At 36.0% G+C, this 26,436-nt stretch overlaps 2 protein-coding genes across 9 annotated transcripts; both read right to left on the minus strand.

The window, feature by feature from the left end:
• Window positions 1–502: 502 nt before the first annotated feature.
• On the minus strand, window positions 503–26,059 carry trpm6 (transient receptor potential cation channel, subfamily M, member 6). 8 transcript variants are annotated; one of them, XM_067405841.1, is made up of 41 exons: window positions 25,936–26,059; window positions 24,292–24,402; window positions 21,744–21,828; window positions 21,048–21,127; window positions 20,883–20,921; window positions 20,199–20,385; window positions 19,881–20,094; window positions 19,452–19,576; window positions 17,550–17,721; window positions 17,293–17,467; window positions 17,063–17,186; window positions 15,965–16,037; window positions 15,776–15,876; window positions 15,552–15,686; window positions 15,404–15,457; window positions 14,279–14,419; window positions 13,934–14,050; window positions 13,575–13,822; window positions 13,169–13,397; window positions 12,499–12,654; window positions 11,670–11,771; window positions 11,428–11,556; window positions 10,049–10,297; window positions 9,697–9,871; window positions 9,425–9,539; window positions 9,035–9,225; window positions 8,372–8,504; window positions 6,865–7,787; window positions 6,700–6,776; window positions 6,476–6,596; window positions 6,071–6,114; window positions 5,912–5,976; window positions 5,801–5,823; window positions 5,646–5,696; window positions 5,371–5,436; window positions 4,988–5,289; window positions 3,888–3,970; window positions 3,581–3,786; window positions 3,430–3,481; window positions 3,217–3,326; window positions 503–2,551 (listed from the first exon to the last, which is right to left on the minus strand). In XM_067405841.1, exons 3-41 carry the CDS (start codon window positions 21,744–21,746, stop codon window positions 2,484–2,486), a joined length of 5,658 nt encoding a protein of 1,885 aa, XP_067261942.1. In that variant the 5' UTR covers window positions 21,747–21,828; window positions 24,292–24,402; window positions 25,936–26,059; the 3' UTR covers window positions 503–2,483. The 8 variants fall into 8 exon arrangements, 7 of the variants coding, with proteins under 7 accessions (XP_067261942.1, XP_067261943.1, XP_067261940.1 ...); XM_067405842.1 differs by lacking the exons at window positions 24,292–24,402; window positions 25,936–26,059 and adding an exon at window positions 22,280–22,579 and having other exon boundaries at window positions 5,120–5,289; XM_067405839.1 differs by lacking the exons at window positions 24,292–24,402; window positions 25,936–26,059 and adding an exon at window positions 22,397–22,576.
• Window positions 24,926–26,436, minus strand: wu:fa19b12 (uncharacterized protein LOC560551 homolog). Its single transcript, XM_067405845.1, has 2 exons — window positions 25,936–26,436; window positions 24,926–25,675 (listed from the first exon to the last, which is right to left on the minus strand). The coding sequence occupies exons 1-2, from the start codon at window positions 26,311–26,313 to the stop codon at window positions 25,520–25,522; spliced, it is 534 nt and encodes a 177-aa protein (XP_067261946.1). The 5' UTR covers window positions 26,314–26,436; the 3' UTR covers window positions 24,926–25,519.

The raw sequence follows: 26,436 nt of genomic DNA on the forward strand, positions 1-26,436 counted from the left end.
GTTTGAGCTCGAGGTGCAAGCATTGTGGAATGGACATGCAAAAGTACTGATTAATCAAGACCTTAAAGTGTCTCCTCCATGTTGTATATACTAAGTGAAGGACTTAAGTGATTTTTGTTAAATTCTATATTTTATGGCTTTTGTAGACATTTCTTTGTGGGATAAAAAAAAAAAATAAAGAACATTTTATGGATGCAATCTCGTCTTCATTTCTTGTGTTCCAATAGAATTATCAAAACATCCTTAAAACAAGACACATTTATTTTAGAAGCAAAAATGTGTAAGATAAGAGAAAATTAATAATAATAATAATAATGTTTAGATTTATGCTTGAATCATTTTTAAAAATCATTTTAAAATAAACTTTGAATAAATAAATAAATAAATAAATGAAATATATATTCAGAGAACTAGTCTCATTACCATGCAGTTATCGTATGGAATAAATTGAAAAAAAATAAAATAAATAGCATTAAACAAAAAGACTTTTGCCAGTGGGCTAAGAAAAATTAACTTCAATATATATTATCTTGAAAAAAAATCTTGTTTTAAGGATGTGTAGATTTTATTTGTTTGTTTGTTTGTTTGTTTTTGGTAAAACAACACATATTGAATTATATTTTGCACTCATTGGCAGGCCCAGATCTAGGATTGCATACACTCAAAAAATGCTGGGTTAAATATGGACAAACCCAGGGATTGGGTTGTTTTCACCCAGCCATTTTTTTCAACCAATTTTGGATTTATCTTTTTAGCCAGCAATATAGTAATAAAGTAAAAGGCATGTTTTTGCTCACCCCAAATAGGGTCAACTTTGTGGGGTATTTTAAGCTGAAACTTGACCAGACCAGAGACTTATATTACATCTTGTGAAAGAGGGCATAATAGGTGCCCTTTAACCCAACCCTTGGGTTGTTTTTAACCCAGCATTTTTTAGAGTGTAGTTGGTTAAGCTTGATTCATTGGTTTTTGATTGAACTCACAAGCAAATTGCAAATTTAGAATAATTCACTTAAAATCATAATGAATTTATATATTAGTTTTGAATAAAATGCATTTAAAATATTTTCATTACTTTCTCTAATGTGCCTTGAGCAAGAAAAAGAAACTACTTCATTGCACCAGTCAATGGAATTGGGAATATTAAATATATGTAGCCTACTGTTGAGGTCATAAGTTTACCCTTAATCTGCATTTAAAGTAAGAGGGATCATAAAAATTGCATTTTGTTTTTATTTAGTACTGCTGTTCTAAAACAAGCTATTTCACGTAAAATATGTTTATATAGACCACATGACCAAATAATAACTGAATTTACACAAAAGACCCAGTTCAAAATTGTACATATTGTTTCTTAAAACTTGATTCTTAATTACCAGGATGATCAAAAGCTTTTTGAGCATCAGTGAATGTTTGCACCTTTCGTAATAGTTGTGTATGAGTCCCTTGGATCTCAATATCATACAGTCTCTGATGGAAAGAGTCAGTGAAGGATTCTTTCTGAAAAACAGTGGGCAGTTTAACTGCTCAGGACAAACAAGGGACTCTTGAACAACTATCACAAAACATACATGGTTTATTTGGGTAAATTCAACTATTATTTTGTCTTGTGGACTATATATTATGTAAAAAAACAAGAAGCTTGTTCAGGGCAGTACTACATAAAATGCAATAAGCAATTTATGATACCTCTTATTTTTATAAATTATTAACATTTTGCAGATTCTGCAAGATAAACTTGTGACCTCAACTATACAGAAAGGCTATTTTGAAAACAACTAAGTGTGTGATAGTATTTTAGTACTGAGCAAATCGGAGTAAAACTATTCCTTATAAAATTATTACATTTTTAAAGGTTTTATTTTATTTATTTATTTATTTTTTTTAAATTCCCTGGAAATAGGTTTTGCATGACCATCAGTGTATCAATGGTTTGAGCGCTTTTGAGAGAGCAGTCATTTGCTCATGTGATTGTGGTGGGTTTCAGGGCATTGCATATTATATTTTATTTGTTTCTCTTTAAACATAAAAATATATTTTAAACAATGTTTACATTATATATATAGGTACTGACATAAACTAATAAAAAAAAAAAGCTGAAATAGAAAAATGTCAGTTCTTTGAAACCAGACGTCCCTTATCAACTGTTGCACCACACATTACTGTTTATCATAAACAAGCATTAGCTATAAACAACACAAATGATTGTTTGTCACCTTGAGCAGCTTTTTATATATATATATATATATATATATATATATATATATATATATATATATATATTTATATATATATATATATATATATATATATATATATATATATATATATATATTTATTTAGTCTGTAAAAACTGCAAATTTGAGATTAGAGAATGAAACAGGATGTGAAGATGACGAGTTCCCATGGAAACTGAGCTGTGACTTGGACAGTCTTTGTGTACCCTCTGTGGATATTGATAAAGTCTACTTCCAGGACAGAGGTTAAACTGTGCTGCTCATCTCATCAAAGGCAGGAACCAACTTCCTCTGGCTGCTGAAACTCTTCATATCTAAAAAGCCAAACACATTATACACAATTGCGATACATATACATAATTTATCACAAAGAGATGCTTTTCTTAAGATCCAAAATGAAATTTGTGGATTGTACATTAATAATTTGTTTTGATTTGATGTGGTTCTTGGAGGGGACGCAAGACGAATAAAAAACAAAGCACCTTTGAAATATCAAACAAATGTGGCGGAGTGGTTTTCGTTTGTTTGTTTATTTTTTATCCCTGTACTTCTGAAGCAAAGCCTCCCTCTTGATACAAACAACAGGCATCTCATATGTCTTCCATGAGACAGTAATTAATATCTAATCAAAGTCAACACTCTCTAACGCACAAAGAACTATTAAATATGTAATCAAAGAGAACACTCCACATGCCACAAAGGAAACCACGCCCCTCTTCTGCATGCCTTTGCTGTCATGGAAATGAAATAATTTCTGCCTCATTACAATTTTTTCTAAACCTTCAGGCTTAATTAGACGGCTTTTCCTGTTCATTTTGAAGTTTGCTCTTTTCAAACGAACTATCAAATCACTTCTAAAGTTGGAAACATGAAGGTATGCCATGTGGACGTATCTGCAAGATCTGCCACTGCAGGAAGTAAAAAATAAACGAATACTGAAAGTTACAGCCCTCAACCCGTGACATGAGTGTTACCTCACCTGAGAGACCGAGCTTCTTACAGCAGGAGTTGCAGGTGTGCTTGAGAACAAAGCTCTGGATTGCATCATCACCCAAATTAGCAGGTCCAAATGCCATCTCTCCAGAGGAGCTACAACAAGAGCAAAATTCACTTAGGAGCAGAGTAAACATTTCCCATTTTAGTAAATAAATTTAAACATTTATGATGCTACATATTTGTTGTGCTTATTTACCTTTTATCATCTACTCTGATCAGTGAGGGGTCAGTGAGGTCCGCTCCCACACCTTCAGCCAAGAACAAAAATTCAGCTCATCAACTTTCCAACAGAATCCATTTTCCAATAATAACAATCATACAAGCTCTTAGAGTAAATTTATTTATACCTTGTAGATCCAGCACTAGCAGCTCCTTGTTGGTGTACTCGTATGTCCAGTGAGAGAATGCTAGAATTGCTTCCTCTAGACCAGAAGAGGGCGAGATCTCCTCTCCGGTATTATTGTTGTATTTCCTGAAATGACCACTCATGTTTTTCTCAACAGTCAACCACTGGCCGTCAGAGCGCCAGTGCAGCAAGGAGACATCCAGAAACCTGCACACATACACATGCTTGGACTTATGTATACATAGTAATGGTAAAATCAACTTTTTATCATCATAATAATGCAGACAGAAAGAATTTATAATGCTGACCTAGGACTGTAGGGAACACTGCTGGGTTTAACTTGGTTGAACCGCTGCATGAGTTTTTGTGCTGCTCTCTGTTGTTGGATTTCCTACAGGTTGGAGAGGAATTATTCAATAGAGAAGCAAAGAGAATAATAATTATGATCGTTATCAGAAAATAAATTAACATTTATAAATAATTAACAAAGAAGAAATAATGTAATAATAAATATTACTTTTAATTGCTGTTCAAGTAATATTGTCATGTAACAGTAATATTGTGAATTTAAAATAACTATTTTCTTAAAAAATGTAATTTATTCTTATGATGGCAAAGCTGAATTTTCAGCATCATTACTCCAGTCTTCAGTGTCACATGATCCTTCAGAAATTATTCTAATATGCTGATTTGGTGCTCAGTCATTATCAATTATTATTGGAGCTTAATTACTAATAATGGTTCTTATTACCAGTATTGAAAACAGCTTTTGTTACTTGATATTTTCATGGAAACTGGTACTTTTTTTACAAAGAAATTTCAAAATAACAGAATTGAAAGTATTAATTTCTCTCCCTTTTTTTACTTACCACAAACATTTGAATGGTGTGTTATGGTTTATTTCCACAAAAATATTAAGCTGCAAAAACTGTTTTCAACACTGATATTTCTTGAGCACCAAATCAGAATATTAGAATGATTTCAGAAGGATCACACAACACTAAAGACTGGAGTAATGATGCTGAAAATTTAGCTTTGGCATCACAGGAATAAATTACATTTAATAAAACAAAAAATTAAAAACAGTTATTTTAAATTGTAATAATTTGTAATAACTGTAAAATTTTAAATTCCATTGAATAAATGCAGCCTTGGTGAGAATAAAAGACTTCTTTCAAAATCATTTAAAAATAAATAAATAAATAAATAAATAAATAATAAAAAAAAATATTCCAGACTTTTGACTGGTAGTGCATATACCGTACATATACTGTCTGTAGATAATAGGTGATGATCAATAGATCAATAAAATGATCAGACAATAAAAGTTACATAACTGTATCAATTGCAGAATTTACAGTTTATTTACACATCTGTTCATAATATTTCAAAATGTCAAAAGATGTACCCGCAGACAGAGATGAAGTGAAGTGCTAATTGGGAACACTTTCTGCCAGATGCGAATCACCTCTGGCCTGAAGGCTTTGACCACATACACTGAGCCCAGCTTTAACACATCACCCTCAGCCCAGGTACACACCACCTTGGTGGCCCTGCGCAGACCCCCATCCAGCACCTCCTGGTGGGCTAATGGTTGAAGAACAGCTGTACGTCCATGCTGAAGCCAGGTGGAGATGCTAGAGGACCTATCTCCAAGAGAGGACATTGCTTCCGTCTCCTCCAGTGTATAAATACAGACCTCAACGCCACCTGAATAGAGCAGAGGACATTTATGAAAAGAGCCAAATCTGTCTATTACTGGTGAAATAAAACCATGGTTTGATTATTTACCCAATAAAGACACAGGGGTAAATGGTATAGAGTGAGCCAGTCTCATTAGGTTATTCCTCTCCATTGCTGGAAGGAAATAAATAAATAAATAAATAACCAAAAGACATCAACCATATAAAAAAAATAATAATAATTATATATATATATATATATATATATATATATATATATATATATATATATATATATATATATATATATATATATATATATATATATATATATATATATATATATATATATATATATATATATATATATAAGGTAATACTCACCTGAGTAATGCTGGCCTAAATCATCTGTCAGTTTAAATGTAGAGCTCCTTACTAACATCAGACATAGAGAACACAAAACACATGTCCTTCAACAAAATCAAACCCATGTAATTTACTCACATCATAAACGGACTTACAATATAAAGTACAATTACCTTCTTGTGTCATACTGCTTACCCTACAAGAAGTAGAGAAATTATGTGAATAGTTAAAAATGTTTCCTGTGATGAATTAAAATGTCTCATCAAATCAAAAACCGAACTTACGATGGCCTTTGACTAATAGACTTGGCCCAGCTGCTTAGAAGTGGCTGCCCGGGACTCACAGTGTTCTGTGTAGAGATCATAACACAGCCAATCAAATGTCTCACAAACAGGGAAGAAATCAAATCACCTTCATGATATGAGCACTACAGGTGAACCTACCAGCCATGATGGGGCCAGTTTTGTGAAATCCACTTGGTCAACATCTAGTAAATAAAATTAAAAATGATCCCAGTGTCACTTTGTGTGTGAGTGTCATTTCATTTGTGCCAGTATTTCCAGAAATAAGAAATAAAAACGAATAATTTCGAAAAGCAGATTCTAAGCAGACTGTTAAATTTCAAGCAATTGAGCAAAGAGATGTGCCTTGTTGTGTTTTTGTGACATATACCAGGGGTTTTGGGGAACTTGGAAAAGTTCAGAGCAAAAATAAATAATGATAAAACAAAACAAAACAAAACAGGGGTTCCTTCGCAAGGGGATTATCATAATTCAGTGGTATTCTTGGGCATTAGAAATTTAAAAACACCCAACATTTCACTGTAAATGTATTTAAAAAAAACATACTCAGCTGGGTTAGACTGACTGAGGTTCTGAATCTTCGGTCAAATAGGCCTTTTACTTTCCTCTTCCTTTTTCTGCGTGGGTCAAACTCATGCATGCATCCCCGTGTTTCATCTAGTTTTACCTAAGAGGAGACCATATGTCCATCACTAGTGCTACATGTAAGACCACCACTAGTGGAAAACTTGCATACAATCAAATAAAACAGACACAGCAGGATGGCTTACAGTTTCAGGAGTTCCTGCTTTAGTCTTTATGGACTTTTTACCAAATGATTTTTGCCTCCTGAAGATCTTAGACAATCCTACAGATTACAGATAGACATAAACTGGTTATTAAACAGAAACTGAGGTTGTTACTTAGGACATTGTTATCATGTGAATCCATTATACCTCTCTGGTCATAGCTATGTTGGGGAGGCATCAGAAGTGTTTGTCTGCCATGCTCTGATGTTGCTGTATCAGGCATGGCCATAGTCTCCACACTAGCTGAGAGTGAGCGGCTCTGCTCCAGATCACAGGCCCATTTCCTGCCTAAAAGTCCTTGACGTCTTGTGAAGTGTTCGCCATCATCAAGCCTGTAGAATGCCGGGTTTCTGATCCCAACTGCTCTGTCTCCATCACTCTGGGAGTCCGCAAGCAGGAATGTGTGGCTGGAGGCTCTGGATATCGCATGCAAGTCATCCTCATCGTCCTCTTCCTCCATAGACTCCTCATGGCTGGGTTGAAGCTGGAAGTCCCTCATCAAAGGCATGGTGGGAGAACTGGCACGTGATGGTTCCCCAGATCCCTTGTCCCTCCATCCAGCGCATAGGTGAGGTAAAGAGAGATGGCATTCCACTGATACACCTTCTCTTGAATCGCCACGCTGTAGGGGCCACCTAAAACTGTAATCTTCTTCCTCAGGGTTTGCCAACATGCATTTGCTCCTGACCTCAAAGGGTCCGACACTCCCTGGTGGCAACTCCAGGGAAGGACGCTGTCGGCCAGGCCCCAAACCTCGGAGCAGGGAAGGTGGCATACTCCGGTAATGCTTTGGAGATGGAAGCGTTTGGCTGGGCGCGACACTTCCACCAACGCGGAGACAGCAGCTATGGGACACTTGCTCATGGCGACATGTAATTGGTTGGCTCTGACCAAGACGGGCCACTTCTTGCTGGTGATTGTCTGTGGCTGAGAGGAGGTTTAGAGTGTCTACTGCTAATGCAGACAAGTCTTGCAACTGACCCAAGTGACCATCTAAAGTGCGCAGATTGTCCTGGATGATATTGACCTTCTCAGCAACCTCAGCTAATATTCCAGCCATCTCTTCAGCCCTAGAAACAAAAATCATAGAAGACAAACTATTCTACTATTCCATTTAAGACAACCAAAACCTTTTGGGGAATTTTTAGAAAATATCAGATTGCATACCACTGTTGTGCCAATGACACACAATTGCATGTCCCATTACACCCGGTTGATAGGTCCTGTTTCAACATTAGTAAGAGTCTAGAAGATGTAAATGGCTGGATGGCTAAGAATTTTCTCCACTTAAATGAGAGCAAAACTGATGTTGTTTTTGTCCCTCTTAGCTCTAATCTCTAATTACTTGGGGCCCCTCTCTAAAAATGGTCACTCATATGCAAAAAATCTTTTTTAGCATCCCTTCATTGGTTACCAATAAGATGTTGGATTGATTTCAAGGCCCTACTATTAATTTTCAAAGTTTTAACTGGTCTAGCCCCCCTAATATTTATCAGATCTTTTATTCTACACCAGCCAGTTAAGGTAAAAGTAATAGATTTAAATGGGAATTCAGATGCTTCATAAAGAAAGTTCAATCAACTGATAGATTAACTAAAACAAAAATGATGTAATTTCTTGCTGCATCCAAATGACTACTGGGAGATGTACTCACTTGTCAGCTGCAGAGCGAATCCGGTTGATTTGGCTACCTTGTTGACTCTCATTTTTGTCTCTGAAATATCCAGCGACACACTTCTCCTCAAACTCATGCAATTTCTTCAGATCATTGGGGGCCAGGAGTAATTCTGTAAACATACAGAACCAGCAATACACTTAACTACGTATGTGATATAAAAATGTATATAAAAATAGGATTTTTAAGAAACAACAGTACATTCTATTTTTGAATAGGATCAATAACAAATATACATTCATTTTTGTGCAAAAATCAATTTGAGACTCTGAATGTAATTTTTTATTATTTTGTAGATTATTTTGACTATGGTGCAACTATAGTGTCTTTTTAATTTATTTCTTCAACATTTTTTAGAAATAATTTTGAATTCAGAACAAAAATGTACAGCATTAATAAACAGATCTGCTTCTTAGTCAAACTCTGATCACAATAATCATGCAGTGAAGAATACTGTGCATAATTTGTAAGGTAAGGTAACATTCAACAAACAATATGTATTTTATTTGTGTTTGTTCTATTGTAATACTGAACATATCCACGTCTGCTGGATTTTTTTTTTTTTGTGTGTGTTTATTTTGTAAGACATAACAGAGGGCTATGATGGTTAATAAAACAAATTACATAAAAACACGCACTTACTCAGACCAGTTCTTCCACGTTTGGATGCCTTGGTGTGCTTTTGCCACATTGAACTGAGACACAGAGTCATGTGACTGAGAAGGATGAGAGGGGGTGGCAGCCACGGTTTCTCCTGATAGGTCATGATGTAACGATAGCGGTTATATTTCCACAGCTTACGGGATATGGAGCTCATGTCAAAGTAAACATTGCTGTGAAGTGGATAATAAGGCAAAGTAGGTTAAACCATCACAAAGCAACCAAGACTCAACAATACATCAACGATGTTCCAATCTGGATCACATGGCGTATATAAGTGCAACAACTCAAAAGAAAAAATTATCACACAAGGAAACAGATGAAAATATGTGAGTGAATAACAAGTCTTAAAGATGAAGATGAAGTGCATACTTGAAGAAGGCAATGAGTACATTGACCATGATGATATACTGAATAAAAAGGTACACAGCCTGCAGGAAGGGGGTGAGGAAGGCTCCAGGGACACAGGTTTCAGGTTTACTACAGGCTGGCAAAAACAAAAAGGATGATCACAATAGAATATAAAATAGAAAATGTCTTACAAAATAAGAATAATAGAGTAAATCATAAACAAGATGTGAAGAGTGGCCTGACAACCAAACTGTGGGAAAAGGTTTATTCACATCAGTTTTTGTTTTACTCACCATCAATTTCTCCAGCATACACCTCCCCAAAGATCATCCAGTAGGGCTGGAAAACTACATCTCTGAGCAGTCTCCAGGATGGATCCTCATCAGGGGACAGGATAGACTTCCTGGACGTGCCGAAACTGACCAGCACAATCGCCATAATGACTACGATATAGAACATATTGCTCATCTGTGGGAAAAAGACATTAATTTAATATACAAAATATACATTTTGAATTATATTATCTATTACTGTGAAATACATCTCAAAGTTATAAAAAACCTTTTAATTTTGAGGGTTTTTTTTTAGAAAAACATGGTAAATGTTGTAGGAAGACTTATTTACTAATACATTTAAATTACACACCATTTTGGTGATCATGGTTAGGTAGGGTCCTGCATGCTGATTCAGAGCGAACAGGTCCAGAAGCCTGACAGACCAGAAGATAAAATCCAAAGAGTAGACAATGTGACTGGCTAAGCGTGTTTCTTGATGCCACCGGAGGGAGACCCCGACCAAGAAGAGGAGGATGCCCATGAAGTCATTGATATTCCAGTACTCACTGAACCACACCTTCAACTTCTTAGTCAACTTCCTTGGCTCCAAAACCCACACCTAGAAGACACATGGAACCCATTATCATAACTCTCAACATAATATACTTAATATGTCAATCAGTGGCTCACAACTGGTTGGTTATGAACCAAAGTTGATTAGCAGGTTTGTTCTAAAGTGTCGTAGACAGCAGAGAAAACAAAATGCTAAATGGAATGTTCCTAACAATCTAAAAGAAAAAACACTTCCTGTTGTCATTCACGTACAATATTATGCAAGAAATCAAACAGTACTGTATTGTGGCACAAAGTCATCTTTCACTTGGTAAAAGCTAGCCAGTTTGTTTATGATGGTTACTGTGAATTAGTATCTGTTGAGCACATGAACACTAAAATGACATATAGGTCATGCTCATAATTTAGCATTTTGTTAGGCCTATGCACCTCACAGTAATATTAAGGATGTTTGTTGGAGCAGATACCCTTGTGGACAGAGCTACCATCCATCCATCTATCCTTTTTTGTATAATAAACAGTTTTGTACAGTGTTGGATCATAATTTTCAATGTAAAATATGGGTCATTAATAAAAATTTAGGAGTAAATTCTATTAATGAAGAATCCCAAATATTTAAGAAATATCTTCAAAATAGCAGAATAGCCTAACAAAATAAATTAAAATAAATAATGTGCTTTTCAAACAAATGTCTTTTATATTTTGTGTCTTAAATCCTTACAAGTTATATGTAGTCGCATATTCATTGGACTGCTTTTGAATATTATCACTATTTTGCTGCTGATTTAAAAAAAAATAATTTTTGTTTGTTTTAAATTATTGTACTTAATTCTTCTAGAATTCATTTTGTACTGTTATTCAGAGTATTTAACCAAAATACAATAATTGCTCAAACATATAGTCAATGGCAGAACTCTGTTAATAATTCCCACCAATGAACTGCTGCTGAGTTCATAGATAACAGAGGATGGGGGAGTTGGACAGTGGCATTCTCAGGGTCAACTTGAAAACACCCTAATCAGAAAGAGATAGCACCTTCCAGAAGACCTTTGGAATCCAGCTTGGTTAAGATAAGTTTTATTCTTTAATTGCCCCGAACAGCTGCAAAGGGCACTGAGCCAACCATTCACAGACAAAAGCAGACATTGATGATGTCATACTGTATATTTCTTTTACCTCTCGAGCTTTTTCCGCTGCCATGGTCAGGATGTAAGTTATGACTAAGCACTCCTGAATGTTGGGTTTCTCATCCAGCCTCACCAGCACAGTATAAGAGAACATCATGAGGAAACCCAAGAATGCCATCTGTGTGGACAAAGCAGATCTTCAGAAATGAAAGGCTGAAAACGGTGAAAGATGGAGCGAGAGGGTGTAATGAAAGAATGGGGAAAGCTCTGGGGAATTAAGGGGAAACCTACTGTGTGAAACCAGAATTTGACCACCGGAGCAGTATAGAAGTCATACACCTTCCTGGTCCAGGGGCAAAGACATCTGCTCCCTTTCTCCTCATCACCCTGAATCTAGAGAAAGACCACTGTCAATGTAAATTACACAATGTGCCATAAGAAGTCAAAGAGTGAGTAGTGTGTTAGTAAGTTTGCAGCAGTATTGGGGATTGACTAACTGAGAGTAGTGAGGTCATAGCATGACTAGTTTACCAGTTTTCAAAATAGCGCAATTTTTTCCAGTAACGGGTAACTTTTTTTCAGTAAGTAATAATGTGGCATTCCTGTGTACATTTTTTTGACGTTGTATTGCGCAAGCAATTTTGCAGCAGCGTGAGCTGAGGAAAGAAACAAACTCTTCAAACTATCCTCTATGAAGGGTTGTTCACACCAAGGATGAAATCTATAATGACAACTATCAGCCCTCTAGTGAATCGGTTAATTTGGACAGTTCAGGCAAATGAGCCAGCTGAATCGCCAATTGAAGTTCCTGCACAGAATTAGCTAGGTTAGTTAGGGAGACAGATAAAGATTTAAATGTAGTTATTTATTGTATCTAGCCACTTCTTGTAAAGAATAGCTTTACTGTAATTTATGCAGCATGACCAGTGTAGTTTGATTTACAAATTAATGACTCTCTTTATTCTGTTCTTTTGATAAAATAGTCAGTCAAAAAGAGTGGTCAGTCTGAATCAGGCTAACAAACTGAATGGGCTCCCCTGCTGCAGAAACATAATTCGAGTGTAATGTGTCAGCAGAGTCGTAAATGTATCGTTACAGTGAGTCTGTCTAGATTACTTACTGCATTTGCTGCCCCTTCTTGCTCTGATGCCCCAGGGCTTCCTGGGTCCCACCCAAACTGCAAGGCTTCCTGGGGCTGAGGAACATGGGACATCTCTGCCTGACTCTTAAACTCTAGCATCTGAATGGCCACAGGCATCAGAATACTGGCAATAATCTGGACATGAAAGGATGTGGATTTGGGGAACAGCCATTAAAAAACAGATCTGGGTCACAAATATGCTGTAAAATGGTAAATGTCAAAAGAAAGAAAATAAAATAACTCTGTATATATGGTAAATCTCTAAATCTGTAGGCACATGGCTGCCAGCTTGACAAATATGTTTGAAATGCAAGTTATTTGTGTCACTTCCTTTCAGCTTCTAGGAAAGCTGACCCCCCTGAGTAATTTCTTAGTTTTATTTTTGCCTCTTTGAACCATGGAGCTTACAGCAACGAATGAAACTTCTGTAGTAAGATCAAAACATGTTGCAAGCCAGACTTAAACCTGCATTTTCCAAGTAAACACCACCTTTAAATGCAATCAATTTCAACAGAGATTTAACCTTTCTGCAGCTTTGTAACTCAGAAAATGAACTATTAAAAAATGCTTCATCCACGCTAAGCTATATAAGTTTATCCATGTTACTGAAGTCACACTTTTTAGACAATTATCAGGCAATTCAACACACCTTGAACCAGGAGTTCTTACTCATGTTGAGGCGTCCCATCCACAAGTCTGTGAGGAGCATCTGAGTGCAGTTGTGAGCCACAAAGGGCCTGAGTCTTGAGGAGACTGCCATTTGCAGACAGGTGAAGTTACTCCAGTCCTTCATCTCCCATGTCAGCAGCTTCATCGCCATGCGCTCATTCTCTCTGAAAGCCTGATCCAGGAGATCCACAGCCAGCTGTCCAAACTCTCTAAGAGATCAGTACAATCACATTACTTCTTAACCAGCAGACAAGTTTCAAACACAAAATCTTTAAACTCAGCTTAATCTTTTGAAATACAGTTCCTTCTAATCCAATGCAATCTCCATTACATTTAGCACATGGAGTTTGTTATTAGCTTTGGAATGAGGAAAAACGCAAACTGACAAAGACTTCTTCTTCAGCTCCTCGGCCATGCTGTCACCCATATTGCTCTCCTTGGCTTCCACTGCCATAGCGCGGTAGAGCTTGCAGGCTACAACCGCCCTGGCCATAGCCTGCTCTCCATGCTGCCACAGGAACAGCGCCATCTCTTGCCGATGCTTGAGCACTGCCCACACAAACAGGTCGTTAAAAGTGCATACAAAGTCGGGGCTCTGGGCTGACTTCTGGTCCTGAGGTGCTACCGCACCCTCCTGCAAAGACATAATTCTGGGTGTTTTTAATAAATGGAATGATTGTGAACGTATTCGTAAGTGCATGACTCATTGTTGCGTCTATGAACAGAATGAAGAAGTACAAAGGACCTGGTGTCTGAACGGCTGAGCGGTTCTGTGGAAATGGGAGCGAGATGAGGAGGCCTCTGGAGTTTTAGCTGCTTTCCTAGCCTTGCTGAAGGGGCTGGATGTCTCCTTACCACCCTCCTATCCCAGATCAACATAGATCATTACATTTATGTTAGATAATGTCTAAAGAAAATGAAAATTCATGGCCAAAAGATTTCAAAACACAGAAATGTATGGTTATTGGCAAAAATGTTTATATGAATGAATCATCAGAGATCAATAATACTATGTCAGAGTTAAATAACACAAACAACATACAATATATTTGTCATTATATAGCAGCTGGATGGCAGAAAGGAGGCAGACCTTAGCTGGGCTATGGAAGCGACTATACATGACTCTGAAGCTCTTGCGTGTATATGTGCTTCGATAAGCTCCACCAATCAAGTATTCAATCACCATTCCGATGTCAATTAAAGAGATCTTATAAACAGCAGGCAGACGAGTCTACAAAAAAACACAGAAAATGCATATGGAAACACTTATTCAGGTCATGGGCCTCTTGATGGATCGATAAATGCAGCAAAAACTGAGAGTTACATTTTAAGCATGACCTACTATAACATGTATTTATTATCATATTAATATATATTTACATACTGATGTTACATTTGCAAAGCCATTCAAATAATTATCATTAACATAAACACAAAGTTCTGCCATGAAACTCTAGATGGCGTAAGCTAACTCAACATGCTCGTAATCACTTCATTATCTATAGGACACAGCTGACTAGTCCCTGCTGTATCAGTAGCCACCAGTGAGCTTGCACGCTCAACCTTCAAATACATGGGTAGCATTTGCCTTAGCAGTGCAACTCTCTTTCAAAAACCCTCCACCTTCCCCAGCTCCACCTGTATAGATCTGCTACAGGTAATTCATGTATGCTATATTGCACAGCAGTAGCATGTCTTACTTGCTCATAAGTCCCGTACTTGCTCTGCAGCAACAGCAGCAAATAACATACGGCAGCAGCAGCAGCAATAAAAGCAGCAGCAGTATAGCAGATCTATTACGCCAAGACCAAACATTTCAACATTTTCATACCCGTTACCATGCCAAACACTTTATATAGTACGTATATAGTATATATTTTGGGGTTGGTAATATTTTTTATGTTTTTGAAAGAAGGCTGTTATGCTCGCAAATGCTGTATTTATTTAATTATAAGGCAGTAAGGAGAGGAATATTATCAAATATTACTATAATTTAATTTATTTAATTTAATATATTTAATTATAATTATAAATATTTAATTATACTTTAAATATTTTAAGATATTTTAAAATGTAATACATTCTGAAAATGGCAAAGCTCAGTTAATCAAGTTATTTTAATATCAGATTTTTTGTTTAACAAAACAATTTACCAGTTGACAACCCTTGAACTATGAAATTCAGAATGCAGAACAGATTTTTACTCTACACAAACCTGTTTGGCATCCTCAATGATGTGTCGAAGGAAATGATCTGATGAGCCTTTATGCTAGAAAATACAAATATATTCAACATAAGAAGGATCAGAGATACTCACTTATATCAGAGACAAAAGGTTCATGTAAATGGTAAATGAGAATTACTATGTTGTAGAGCTGTTCCAGACGAGAGATGGTCAGGAAGTGGTTCATGGTCATGCCGTTTTCAATCAACAGCTTCACAAAACTGACACGATCCATTAAAAGTGCATCCAACATGGTCTGCTCCAGAGATCCCACCTACAAAATCCAAAGCTGGATTATACACATCTGTTTTAACTTATAAAAGCCTTAATCCTGGCTGTAAAATCATAACTTGTTTACTTTACCTGCCACTGTTGTCCGTACACCAGAATGTGTTCCTTTGCGATATCAGCCCTGTCCCAGGCCAATGTGATACTCAGCTGCTCCTCAGGGGAAGCTCTGGTACCTGTATTTTCATTTTTTGAGGGAATTACCACACTATTCATATATACATAAATAATATGATAATTATTATTGAGCATTACTGTACATACCTCTCAGTGATGTAGACAGGATTGCAACATCTGCCTCTTGAATTTCCTCAGATTCTGAGTCAAAAATGGTGATCTAAAATGAAACATTGAGATGGTCAGCATTAAAACAGATTTTTAAACTAGTACCACTGCTGTTGTGTCGTGTTCAATATAGCCAGCAGTTATTTATTTTGTTTGGTATTAATATGAACCCACCAGCATCCCATGCCAATATATAAATGCATGTAACTCTATAAGACACCCAGAGGAGATGTTGTTCTCTTAACATGCCTTTGGCATTTCGTCTTCACATGAGTGATTCATACCCAATCAAAGAATCTGTATGCCTGGGGACCAAATTAATCCCTTCTACTCGATTAATATGGAAATACGTTTCATGCGCCATCATTCCAATTATTCTGTTCTCTCTCAATTTAGAAGCTCAGAGATGTGGGATGGGTGTGGTAAACTACAACATTCCGTTTGATGAAGGCTTAGCATCAGAGCTTTCGGCATAGTGACAGAGACCGATACACAGCAGGCATCTTATCACACAAAACAACCAGTGTTTACCGCCAAGTAGGAGGAGAGAGGAAGAAGAAGACGGAAGAGGTGGAAACAGCCAAAGAAATGCAGAAGGGGATTGGAATATGTTGAACTAGGTTCATAGTTTAGAGGAAAAGAACTTTGCTGATGAGTGAGGAGTTCAAGATAGTTAGAACTGAATAACATTTCCTGAACTTACGATTAGAATCTGAAAATAAACTGATCGGTATCTCCTGAGAGTGGTGAAACCAAGACGGATGCCACTATTTGAAATGACTGAGTACATTTTTTATTTTAGCACCTTATTTTAAAAATGTTTCTTTGATGGGTCAGAACATTTTGGTGAGCACATAATCAAAAAGATCAAGTAATCCGTCATCATCTATCCAGTGAAAAAGACGGAGAACATTTACAGACAGATTAAATAAACACTAGAGTGATCAGGATCTAGATATGAAGCTTATTACATTTTGTTTAGCTGTTATTCTATGAATACTTGACAGATGAATGCCATAATTTACCAGTCAGAATCAAGTATTCCAAAGAGATCTAAAATAATGCTATTTAACTTACAAGCTCTCTATGTTCCATGCATTCCATAAGTATGTTGAAGAGTTCGGTGGACTCTGGTCTCTCCACACCAAACATATCCTGAATCCTCAGCAGGACATCCTCTTTAATATCGGAATCTAACTTTCTGTGACAAATATTTTTACAAGCCATACACAGAAACAATGGTCAAAATACTCATTATAATAGCACCTAAACTATATTAACTTCATACACATTTACGTCAGACACACCTGTCTATAGCTGTTTGTTTGTGTATTAAAGCCAGCAGGTCTGCAGCTCTGCCTGTTCCCTCAAACACCAGCACAGGCACAGGAGAACTTCTGCGCACATACTCCAGCACCACAGAGAGGATGGCAGGACCCCCCTCGACTACAACACACACTAAAGGCACATGCTGAGGCAGCCCTAAAATGGACACACACAAACACATCACACATGCACATATCATTTAACTTAAAGACAGAGATCAAAGAGTGAAAACACTTACTAGGGTGGATCTTCTGAAAGTGTATATGCCTTTCTAGTCTCTTCCTCAGGTCTATTTGACAACCTGATTTACCCATAGTCCCATCATCAACTAACAGGAAGTGTGAATGCATGCCATTCAGACTGGCACGTTTACTCAGAGGATTACCCAGAGCCTGGTAGTGCCTCAGAACCTGACATAGGAACATAAACCCCAACATCAATATAGCAGACACAGAATAAAATACAGGAAATGATTATATAACAAAATAACATTTAAAAATAATTAACAAACTAGATGCATTACAACACAAACAACAAAACTCAGAATATTATGTTGTTTTATTACACACATCCAAAGTCTGAGGCCGCTAGTGAAAATTCTCTATTGAAAATGTTTATAATTTAATGCTTTTTGTCAAATTATATTATCAGTATAAACATTTAAGTGAGAAGTTGAATTGAATAAATTATATTTCAGAATATTTGGTTTGTCCCCATTTTGCACTAATGACAGCAGGACTTGACCCGCATGAACTCTAATCTGGTCGTATTTCTCTATCAGATAAAATCTTGAAAATGGGTTGTTCATAAGAAAAAGGAAAAAAAAGGATTCGGAAATCAGATTAGATCACAAAATCCAATCTTGGGATCAAATTGTCAGTTTGTGTTGTTCAAAACTTTTTAGTAAGATTGGGATGCCTTTGATTAAAAAAAAAAAAAAAAAAAGGATTATCCTGATCCCAGTAGAAGGGAGGATTTCAAAACACAAAAATGTACTAAAACTTTAAAACTGGTCAAATCCTTTGTATCATGTAATATATACACACTTATATTTTTTATTTTGCTCTTGATTAGTTTAACTGTTAAAAGAAATTAATTAGACGTAGACATTGGGCAACCTTTCAAGGCTTTCAGTTTTGGTGCCATTAAATAATCCCCCAAACAGCTGTCAATATCAAACAAAAAATATATTTAAATTTAAGCGTTTTTTTTTAATCGCTGTCTCTAAATTACATTGAAACATTCATCAGAGGTAAACCAGTTAAAAGTAGATTCTAACCAAGTTTCTAACTTCCCTTATTGAATGTATATTTGTTTGTTTTTGTTCTGAGTCACATGAGGGGCTACAGAGCCCCTAAAGGGACATGGTGATTGGGAGGAAAAATATGAGATGGGAGGAAAATGATTTTTAATGCTTTTACGTTCTCTCAAGAAACTTTGCATTCACTCTCCAAACTTTTGAGTTCTTTTTGAATTAACACAAAGTTTCTTGGGGGAACAAAACTTTTGTGAGAGAATACAAAAACATTAAAATATATAATTTTTCTCCCATATCATTTTTCCCATCACCTTGCACTTTAGTGCCTCTGTAGGGGGTCTGATTTGTTAAAAAAATTTTTTAAAAAATATTTATCTTCAAATTAAACTAAATTACAGTGACCCACACTGATTCTACTACCTGTTGTTTTTTTACTAGTAGCCTACATTGTGAAATGTAAACCCATTTGGAACACTGGTAATCCAGATTTGGTAATGTGAAAAAGTGTGTATCTGGATGCTTTTTTGGATTACCTGATCATGGATAGCAAAACATGGGATTTTCATGCTTATCCAAATAAACTTTTTGAACAACTGGGCCCTGATGATCATGTTTTCCAGTAGTATTTGAGAATGATCTAAAGAGATATACTGTAACATCTGACCATCGGTACAAAGAGTCCAATAATCAATGTCAAAAATGCACTTATTTTCTCAGTTACTCAGAAATGCAGAATTTTAAATATTTGTTTTATATCATAACATTTCTTTGCTTCTCAGGATTAAATCTTATTTTGAATTCCACTGACCTCAAATCCCACTGTACTTTGCAATATAATTCAATAATATAGTGTAGAAAAAAAGAAAAAAGAAAAAAACTTACATCCCGGCCTATGAGGTCACTGTTATTCTCAATAATCCCCCAGGGTGTGATCCCTACAACATTCCTCTTCCTGTGGTCATGTGACCCATATATTTTTACAGCATCACCAACATACTTAGACACACCTGGAAGCAAGGAGAAATAATATCCAGTTGTTACTTTTATTGTTAACTAAAACTATTAAAACTTGTTTTCAGTAATTAAAAAAAAGCTGAAATAAAATTAATTAATATTAATAAATACTACAATAGTATATAAATAATACTACAATAACACTGATAAGGTCATAATGAACTATAGGTATGCATAAACTCTCCTTGATACCAAAGAAGTTGTACTTCTACATATAATTGCTTCACTAGAAAATAGTGTGATGGCAAACATTTAAAGTGCATTCCACATATACCACTAGCACTCATAAACACAAACCTGCATTGATCCCGTCAGTCAGTATCCATGCTCCAGTGCTCTCTGCAGCTGTGATGAGCCCAGTGCTGAAGGCCTGACACACCCGCGGAGACAGAGGGAAGCTATCGGTCCCTCCATGCACAGAAATCACCAGCTTGGGCATCTCCATGTGCCATTCTCTCAGCATCAGCTGCACCAGCAGCTCAGGTGGAGTGTCACAGGACAGACGCACATACTGTAGAGAAAACAGCACTTTATTTACTATGCATGATTCTATATTATATATGCACTGTTAATAGGAATCTAGATGACAAGTTTTTTGTCCATGTATGCACCAACCTTGGCACGACATGTGCGCTTTGTGCTGCCCTGGAAGTCCAGCGATCCGAAAGCATCGGTGGGGCTGATGCTGGTGTGCCGCAGCACTGACCACTCCTCCTCATCAGCAGAGTCAGGCCCAGGGCCATGTCCCAGCAAGCCAGAGTACGGACACACATGCTCCGCGATAAGCCTCCCACAACAACATCTGAAGACAGAGATGACATGAGCCATGTCTCTTTGAGAATGTTGAAACTTCATATCATCAGGTTTCCAACAGCTTTTGACCAGTGAATTACTATGACTTTTCCAGTCATGATTAGTGGATAAGGAATTTAATTATTTTATAGAGATTGCACTCACAAAGAGTGCAAGTACAAAGTGTGCATGACTATATGGAGCTCCGCACATGACACAGCAGAAAAAAAATAGGTATATCGTGGATGCATTATGGGAACGAATTCTTAAACCAAAAAAAACAATTTTATATATATATATATATATATATATATATATATATATATATATATATATATATATATATATATATATATATATATATAAAAATGCACGTTTATCCCTGATTTTATCTTGATTTCTAAAGAATTTTACAAATTTCCATGACTGAGCTTTTACGTAAAAAGAAGGAAAAATAAATAAATAGAGAATGTATGTACTGAATCTGATGATCAAAATAAATACTACCTTACTAAGCTTTGGCACACTTGACACACTGGATAACACCTGCAAAACAGTAAAAGTTGCAAATGGTCTTTTAAGGAAAAAAAAACTATATTACACCTGATAAACTCACATTATCATCACTAAAAGATAATAAATAGATATGAGAACCAAGATTATTAAGCACACCTGTGATGATCACGTGAGGCTGGCAGAAATTTGACACATTCTCTCTTGTTAAAAGTAGCCTGGATCCAAGTGTGTCTAGACTGAAGGGAAAACAGTTGTATAATGTTTGTCATATTATAGGCCTACTATTATGAGTTACGATAATATTATAATATTATTATCATAATATTGTCTTAGTTATCACTATTATTATAATAATAGGCCATGTGTGTTTTTATGTTTAACTATCTATTGTTAACTATATTATTCATTGAAATAAATGTGAAATAAAATATTAGAAAAAAAATAGAAATGTTGACTTGGCAACTAACTGAAATAAAATAAAGTGAAGCTGAAATATTAAATTATTAAAACTAAAAATGAAATAATAAATAATAAAGCTAGATAGGACTATTAAAACAACTAATACAAATGACATAAACATCACAAAATTAAATGAAACTGAACTAAAATGAAAATGAAAACAGAAAATATAAAAATTACAGCATATTAAAATTATTAACCTATCCTATCCCCTTCTATCTCCTTACACTAACCTACCCGGATTAGTGTAAGGGGATAGAATATACATTTCGTACAGTATAAAAACCACTGCGTCTACGGAGAGTCCCCACAAAGATCGTAAACCAGGTGTGTGTGTGTGTGTGTGTGTGTGTGTGTGTGTGTGTGTGTGTGTGTGTGTGTGATGTAACATACCATTTCTCCTCAAATCTCCTTTACAGTAGAGTCAGTCAGTCATGAATACTTTCAGGCGGTCCTGAATACTTTCAGCGTTGCAGATCTTTGCCAGACAAAAAACAATGCTTTAGCGTGAGGTGGAAAATTACTTACATACATCCTTTTCCGGGAATTATTAGGTGAAATTATGAGACTTGAGAAGCAAAATTCCTAACTTAGAATACCGCCATCTAGCCGAAGAAAGGAAAAGGAATAAAAGGGTGGAGGGTGTCCTCAACCAAAACAGTGATACTTTTACTTACTGTACTACAACCCGAAGAGCCATATAAACATATCATGTCAGAAATACGTTCGTGCGTTTGAGGTCGCAAATTCTTCTAACTATACGCATACAAAACAACAGTCCTGTGCGGAATGGGGGATGAGATAACTGAAACACAAGTTTTAACATGCCTTAGAAAAAAGCCCTGTAGGATATAACTTTTCGTTTCATACAAAAGGGCAGCTATTAGCCTACCTCAGATAACACGCGTTAAGCTTAGCGCTTTATTTACCTGTGTAATAGTCTTGTTTTCCCAGTCATGCTTCCCATAACTTCAGTGTATTTTTATTCCAGCATTAAACGTGCATAATTGAAGAGGTACGATTAGCTAGGAAGTGGGTGGGCTTACCAAGGGCTGTAAGTGTCGAGTGTGGACACGCAACTGGAACTTTAACATGTTTCTTTCTGGGAAGCTTGTTCTTGTTCAAGAGAGACCAATTGCAGTTGCATAACATAACAAATGTAACTTCATTCTTGACTTCCTTCCAGTATCTGTTTCGAAATATTTTTCAGATGCCATGAGATGGAAATGATTTTTTTTTTTCTCGCTTTAAGTGTTATATGATTTTGCACTGGTTTCAGGAGCAGCGGAGCGAAAAGGGAAAATAATGTGTTCGTGAATGACTAACTAAATGCGCGCAGACTTTAAGGAGGAGCGAAAACGATGGAAACCGACGTCAGGCCAAACCTCAGTCACGAGATCGCATTTTGACAAATAAACAATGTTTAGTTATGAAAATGTTAATTGCTGCATTGTAAGTAGCAAACATAGTTGTAAGTACCAGTCTTAGGGTTTATTTGCAGATAAGCTCACGATTATTCATATTTACAATACTAGTATTAAAAGCTAATAATTGTTTTAACACCAAATCCGTCCCATTCAGATGCACTAGTGGTATGTAAATTGTTTCACACAGTTATAGCGCCTTCTTCTGTCCAAACCGGATGAAACGTTGCATGCTTCCGACCCTACATTGGCCCACCAAGTTTACTGACAATTTGACGTTGTTGATCTTATTTAATATCTTATGAAATCGGATTGATGCATACATAGGCTACACATTATATATTATATATATATATATATCCCGATCCCAAACTTTTGAGCGGTAGAGTATTATATATATATATATATATATATACACACACACACACTACCGCTCAAAAGTTTGTGATCGGTAAGATTTTTACTGTTTTAAAATAAGTTTTGTCTGCTCACCAAGGGTGCATTTATTTAATTAAAAATACAATAAAAAACGTAATATTGTGAAATATTATATTACATTATTTCTATTTGATTATATTTTACAAAGTAATTTATTCCTGTGATGGCAAAGCTGAATTTTCAGCATCATTACTCCAGTCTTCAGTGTCACATGATCCTTCAGAAATTATTCTTATATGCTGATCTGCTGCTCAAGAAACATTTATTGTTTACAATTGTACAAAATATTTCTGTACAATATTTTTCAGGATTCTTTGATGAATAGAAAGTTCAAAAGAACAGTGTTTATTTGAAATCTAATCTTTTGCAACATTATGTCTTTACTGTCACTTTTGATTGATTTAATGCATCCTTGCTGAATAAAAGTATTAATTTCTTTAATTTCTTAAAAAAAAATAAAAAAAAAAGTCTTACTGACCCCAAACTTTTGAACGGTATGTAAAATGTTACAAAAGCTTTGTATTTTAGATAAATGCTGTTCTTTTGAACTTTCTATTCATCAAGGAATCCTGAAAAAGAAGTACACAACTGTTTTCAACATTGATAATAATAACAAATATTTCTTGAGGAACTATTCAGCATATTAGAATGATTTCTGAAGGATCATGTGACACTGAAGACTGGAGTAATGATGCTGAAAATTCAGCTTTGCATCACAGGAATAAATTACTTTGTCAAATATATTCAAATAGAAAAGTTATTTTAAATTGTAATAATTTTTTCACAATATTACTGTTTTTACTGTATTTTTAATTAAATAAATTAAGCCTTGGTGAGCAGACAAAACTTCTTTTAAAAACATTAAAAATCTTACCGATCCCAAACTTTTGAGCGGTAGTAATATATATATATATATATATATATATATATATATATATATATATATATATATATATATATAAAATTTATTTATTTATTTATTTTCCACCCTCAAATATACTGTTGTGCACATATATCCATTTAGGCTCTTAAAAATTTGTATTCATTTAAACAATTAAAAAAAAAAAAAAAAACCTCACCTGGCATCAGAGGTGTGGAGCTTGATTCTCACATGCTTCCATTTCTGATAGTATTTCTAGGTCCCAGTCAATTTTGAGCCAGAACTTGCCCTGTTGCCACACACCAGTTGTCTGAAACAAATTTGTCCAGTATACTAAATAATTGGAAACAGGACAACAAATTCTACATTGAACTCAATATTGGGTCTTGAACAGATCCATAAAATGTCTCTAAAGTACTGAGCTGTTTCATTAGCTTAAACCCTAACAAGACCGCATGTTGTTTTCATTTTTCATGTACATCCAATTTACAGATATTCCCAGAGGACCACCTAAATGGGACAAAGTATCAAAACTTGGCTTAAAGCAGGGTTATCTCTGCACGCTGATCAGTGGCGATGCAATCCCGTGATAAAGCTGGCATGCTCTCAGCCCTTATTCCCTCCTAGAACAAAGGTCTAGAGCACCTGACACAACAGGGTGGAAACAGGTATGTCACTCACTTCCTTTGGATGAAGAATGAGGAAAGAGATTACACCACTTAATGTACAGTAGTAGTTCAACTGTAAAGGGTAAATATAATGTACTTCACCATGTCAAAAAGATGAATCATGAAATCAGACAGGCACCACAGACAATGTAAAGCAAGCCAGTATCATGTATTAAAAAAAGAGAGACATTTTATTGCTGTTGGGCAATTTCAAAAACACTGCAATTACAGGTCACTGGAACATACAAAGCACTTGCTCCTTCTACCAAGTTCAGAAGCACCACATACTGTTGTCAAAAATATAATGTTGTTCAGAAGAAAGGAACACAGCCCCAAATTTTATAAAAACAACATTAACTAAAGAATAAAATTGGCTAATACCTACTGAACACCATAAACAGTGCAAAAAATCAGGCTCAGTCCAAGCAAAAGACTTGTGTTACCTTCAAAAGTCAATTGCTTTTCCAATACTGACAGAAAAACAACAACAAAACATGTATGATCAGTCCAATATGCAGCATTATGCGTTCACACTTCTGAAAACATGACCTATGTAGAAGAGGAATGAGGTCACATGACCGTGATGTGTTTCCATCAGAACGAAAGCTTCTGCTGGAGGCCTCCAAACTATACAAAGCACAAGGCTTTATTCATACATTCATCTAGTGCAGATCAGGGGAATCATCTCATCGTGTTCAGTCAGGTAATTTGGCAACACCTATACAACAACGAGCCTGTCACTGTGCACTGGCGATCTCCTCAGGTTTCCATCGCCTCTAAGTCTTTGGCGAAAGAGGCTGTGTAAGACCCAGTTGCGGGTTCAGACTCCAATAGAGAGATATCCAACTCAGGAAGTGGAACCCGCCAGAACTGGAAGGAATTGAATGGAGAGAGGTCCTCGTCTGTGTGCATCACCTAGTGGGATATAATCAAAGCTGAACACCCAAAGCATCCACTACAGCAAGCACATGTACCAACAGAAAGAATTATTAATAGAATATGATAAAAGTACCTGAAAGTTTCATAGTCAAAGAAAGAAAGATTGTAGACTGATAACATAGTGATCATGTACTGCCACCATATGTTCATTTGCCATCATTACACAGCATTCTACGGGACACCACACAGTAACACTTTGCTCTCAGGTGCATGCACTAGTATGTTTAAAACTTTACCTTGTCTCCTGCAGTAAGGTTATTTTCTTCTTCTGGCTGTTTATTTGACTCCATTTGACGCGCGCAAGATGAGCGTCGCGTGACAGGTCTACCAGCATCCTCGAATGTTCTAGACTTGCATGTGTTCTTATCTGCCAGCACTGAATCAACCCTGTTTGCAGCCACTTTTCTCGGTAGGTTGTCGGTATCCAGTGGGTCTTCGAGATACTTCGGTCTTTTCCTGCAGTGCTGTCCAACGAATGACAATAACGAGGATGGCTTAGCGCTTTGGACCACATTCACACCTACGACAGGTTTGTCAATGTTGGAGAGAGAACGAAAACTTCTTTTAATGGGAATTTCGGAAGGCAAAATGTTCTCTGCTCTCCGCTTGGTCATGTGTGCGACCTAAGTTTTCAAATTCAAAAAGAGTAAAACTTAGCCTATACTAAAGAGCGGCAAGACTTTTTTTTTAGTACGCAGAGGCATTCACGACAGTTGTGTCGTAAATGAAATTGAAAC

This window comes from Chanodichthys erythropterus, chromosome 13, assembly GCF_024489055.1.
Source record: "Chanodichthys erythropterus isolate Z2021 chromosome 13, ASM2448905v1, whole genome shotgun sequence".
NCBI lineage: Eukaryota > Metazoa > Chordata > Actinopteri > Cypriniformes > Xenocyprididae > Chanodichthys > Chanodichthys erythropterus.

What these genes read in the sequence shown, in the direction of transcription:
- wu:fa19b12 (XM_067405845.1), bottom strand. Translation starts at nt 26,313, where the DNA reads ATGACCAAGCGGAGAGCAGAGAACATTTTGCCTTCCGAAATTCCCATT. An exon ending in ACCTTACTGCAGGAGACAAG is followed by an intron (nt 25,676 to 25,935) that starts GTAAAGTTTTAA and finishes ATATCCCACTAG; the next exon opens with GTGATGCACACAGACGAGGA.
- trpm6 (XM_067405841.1), bottom strand. An exon ending in GTGACCTCATAGGCCGGGAT is followed by an intron (nt 17,722 to 19,451) that starts GTAAGTTTTTTT and finishes TTCCTATGTCAG; the next exon opens with GTTCTGAGGCACTACCAGGC. An exon ending in AAGAAGGGGCAGCAAATGCA is followed by an intron (nt 11,772 to 12,498) that starts GTAAGTAATCTA and finishes GTCTTTCTCTAG; the next exon opens with ATTCAGGGTGATGAGGAGAA.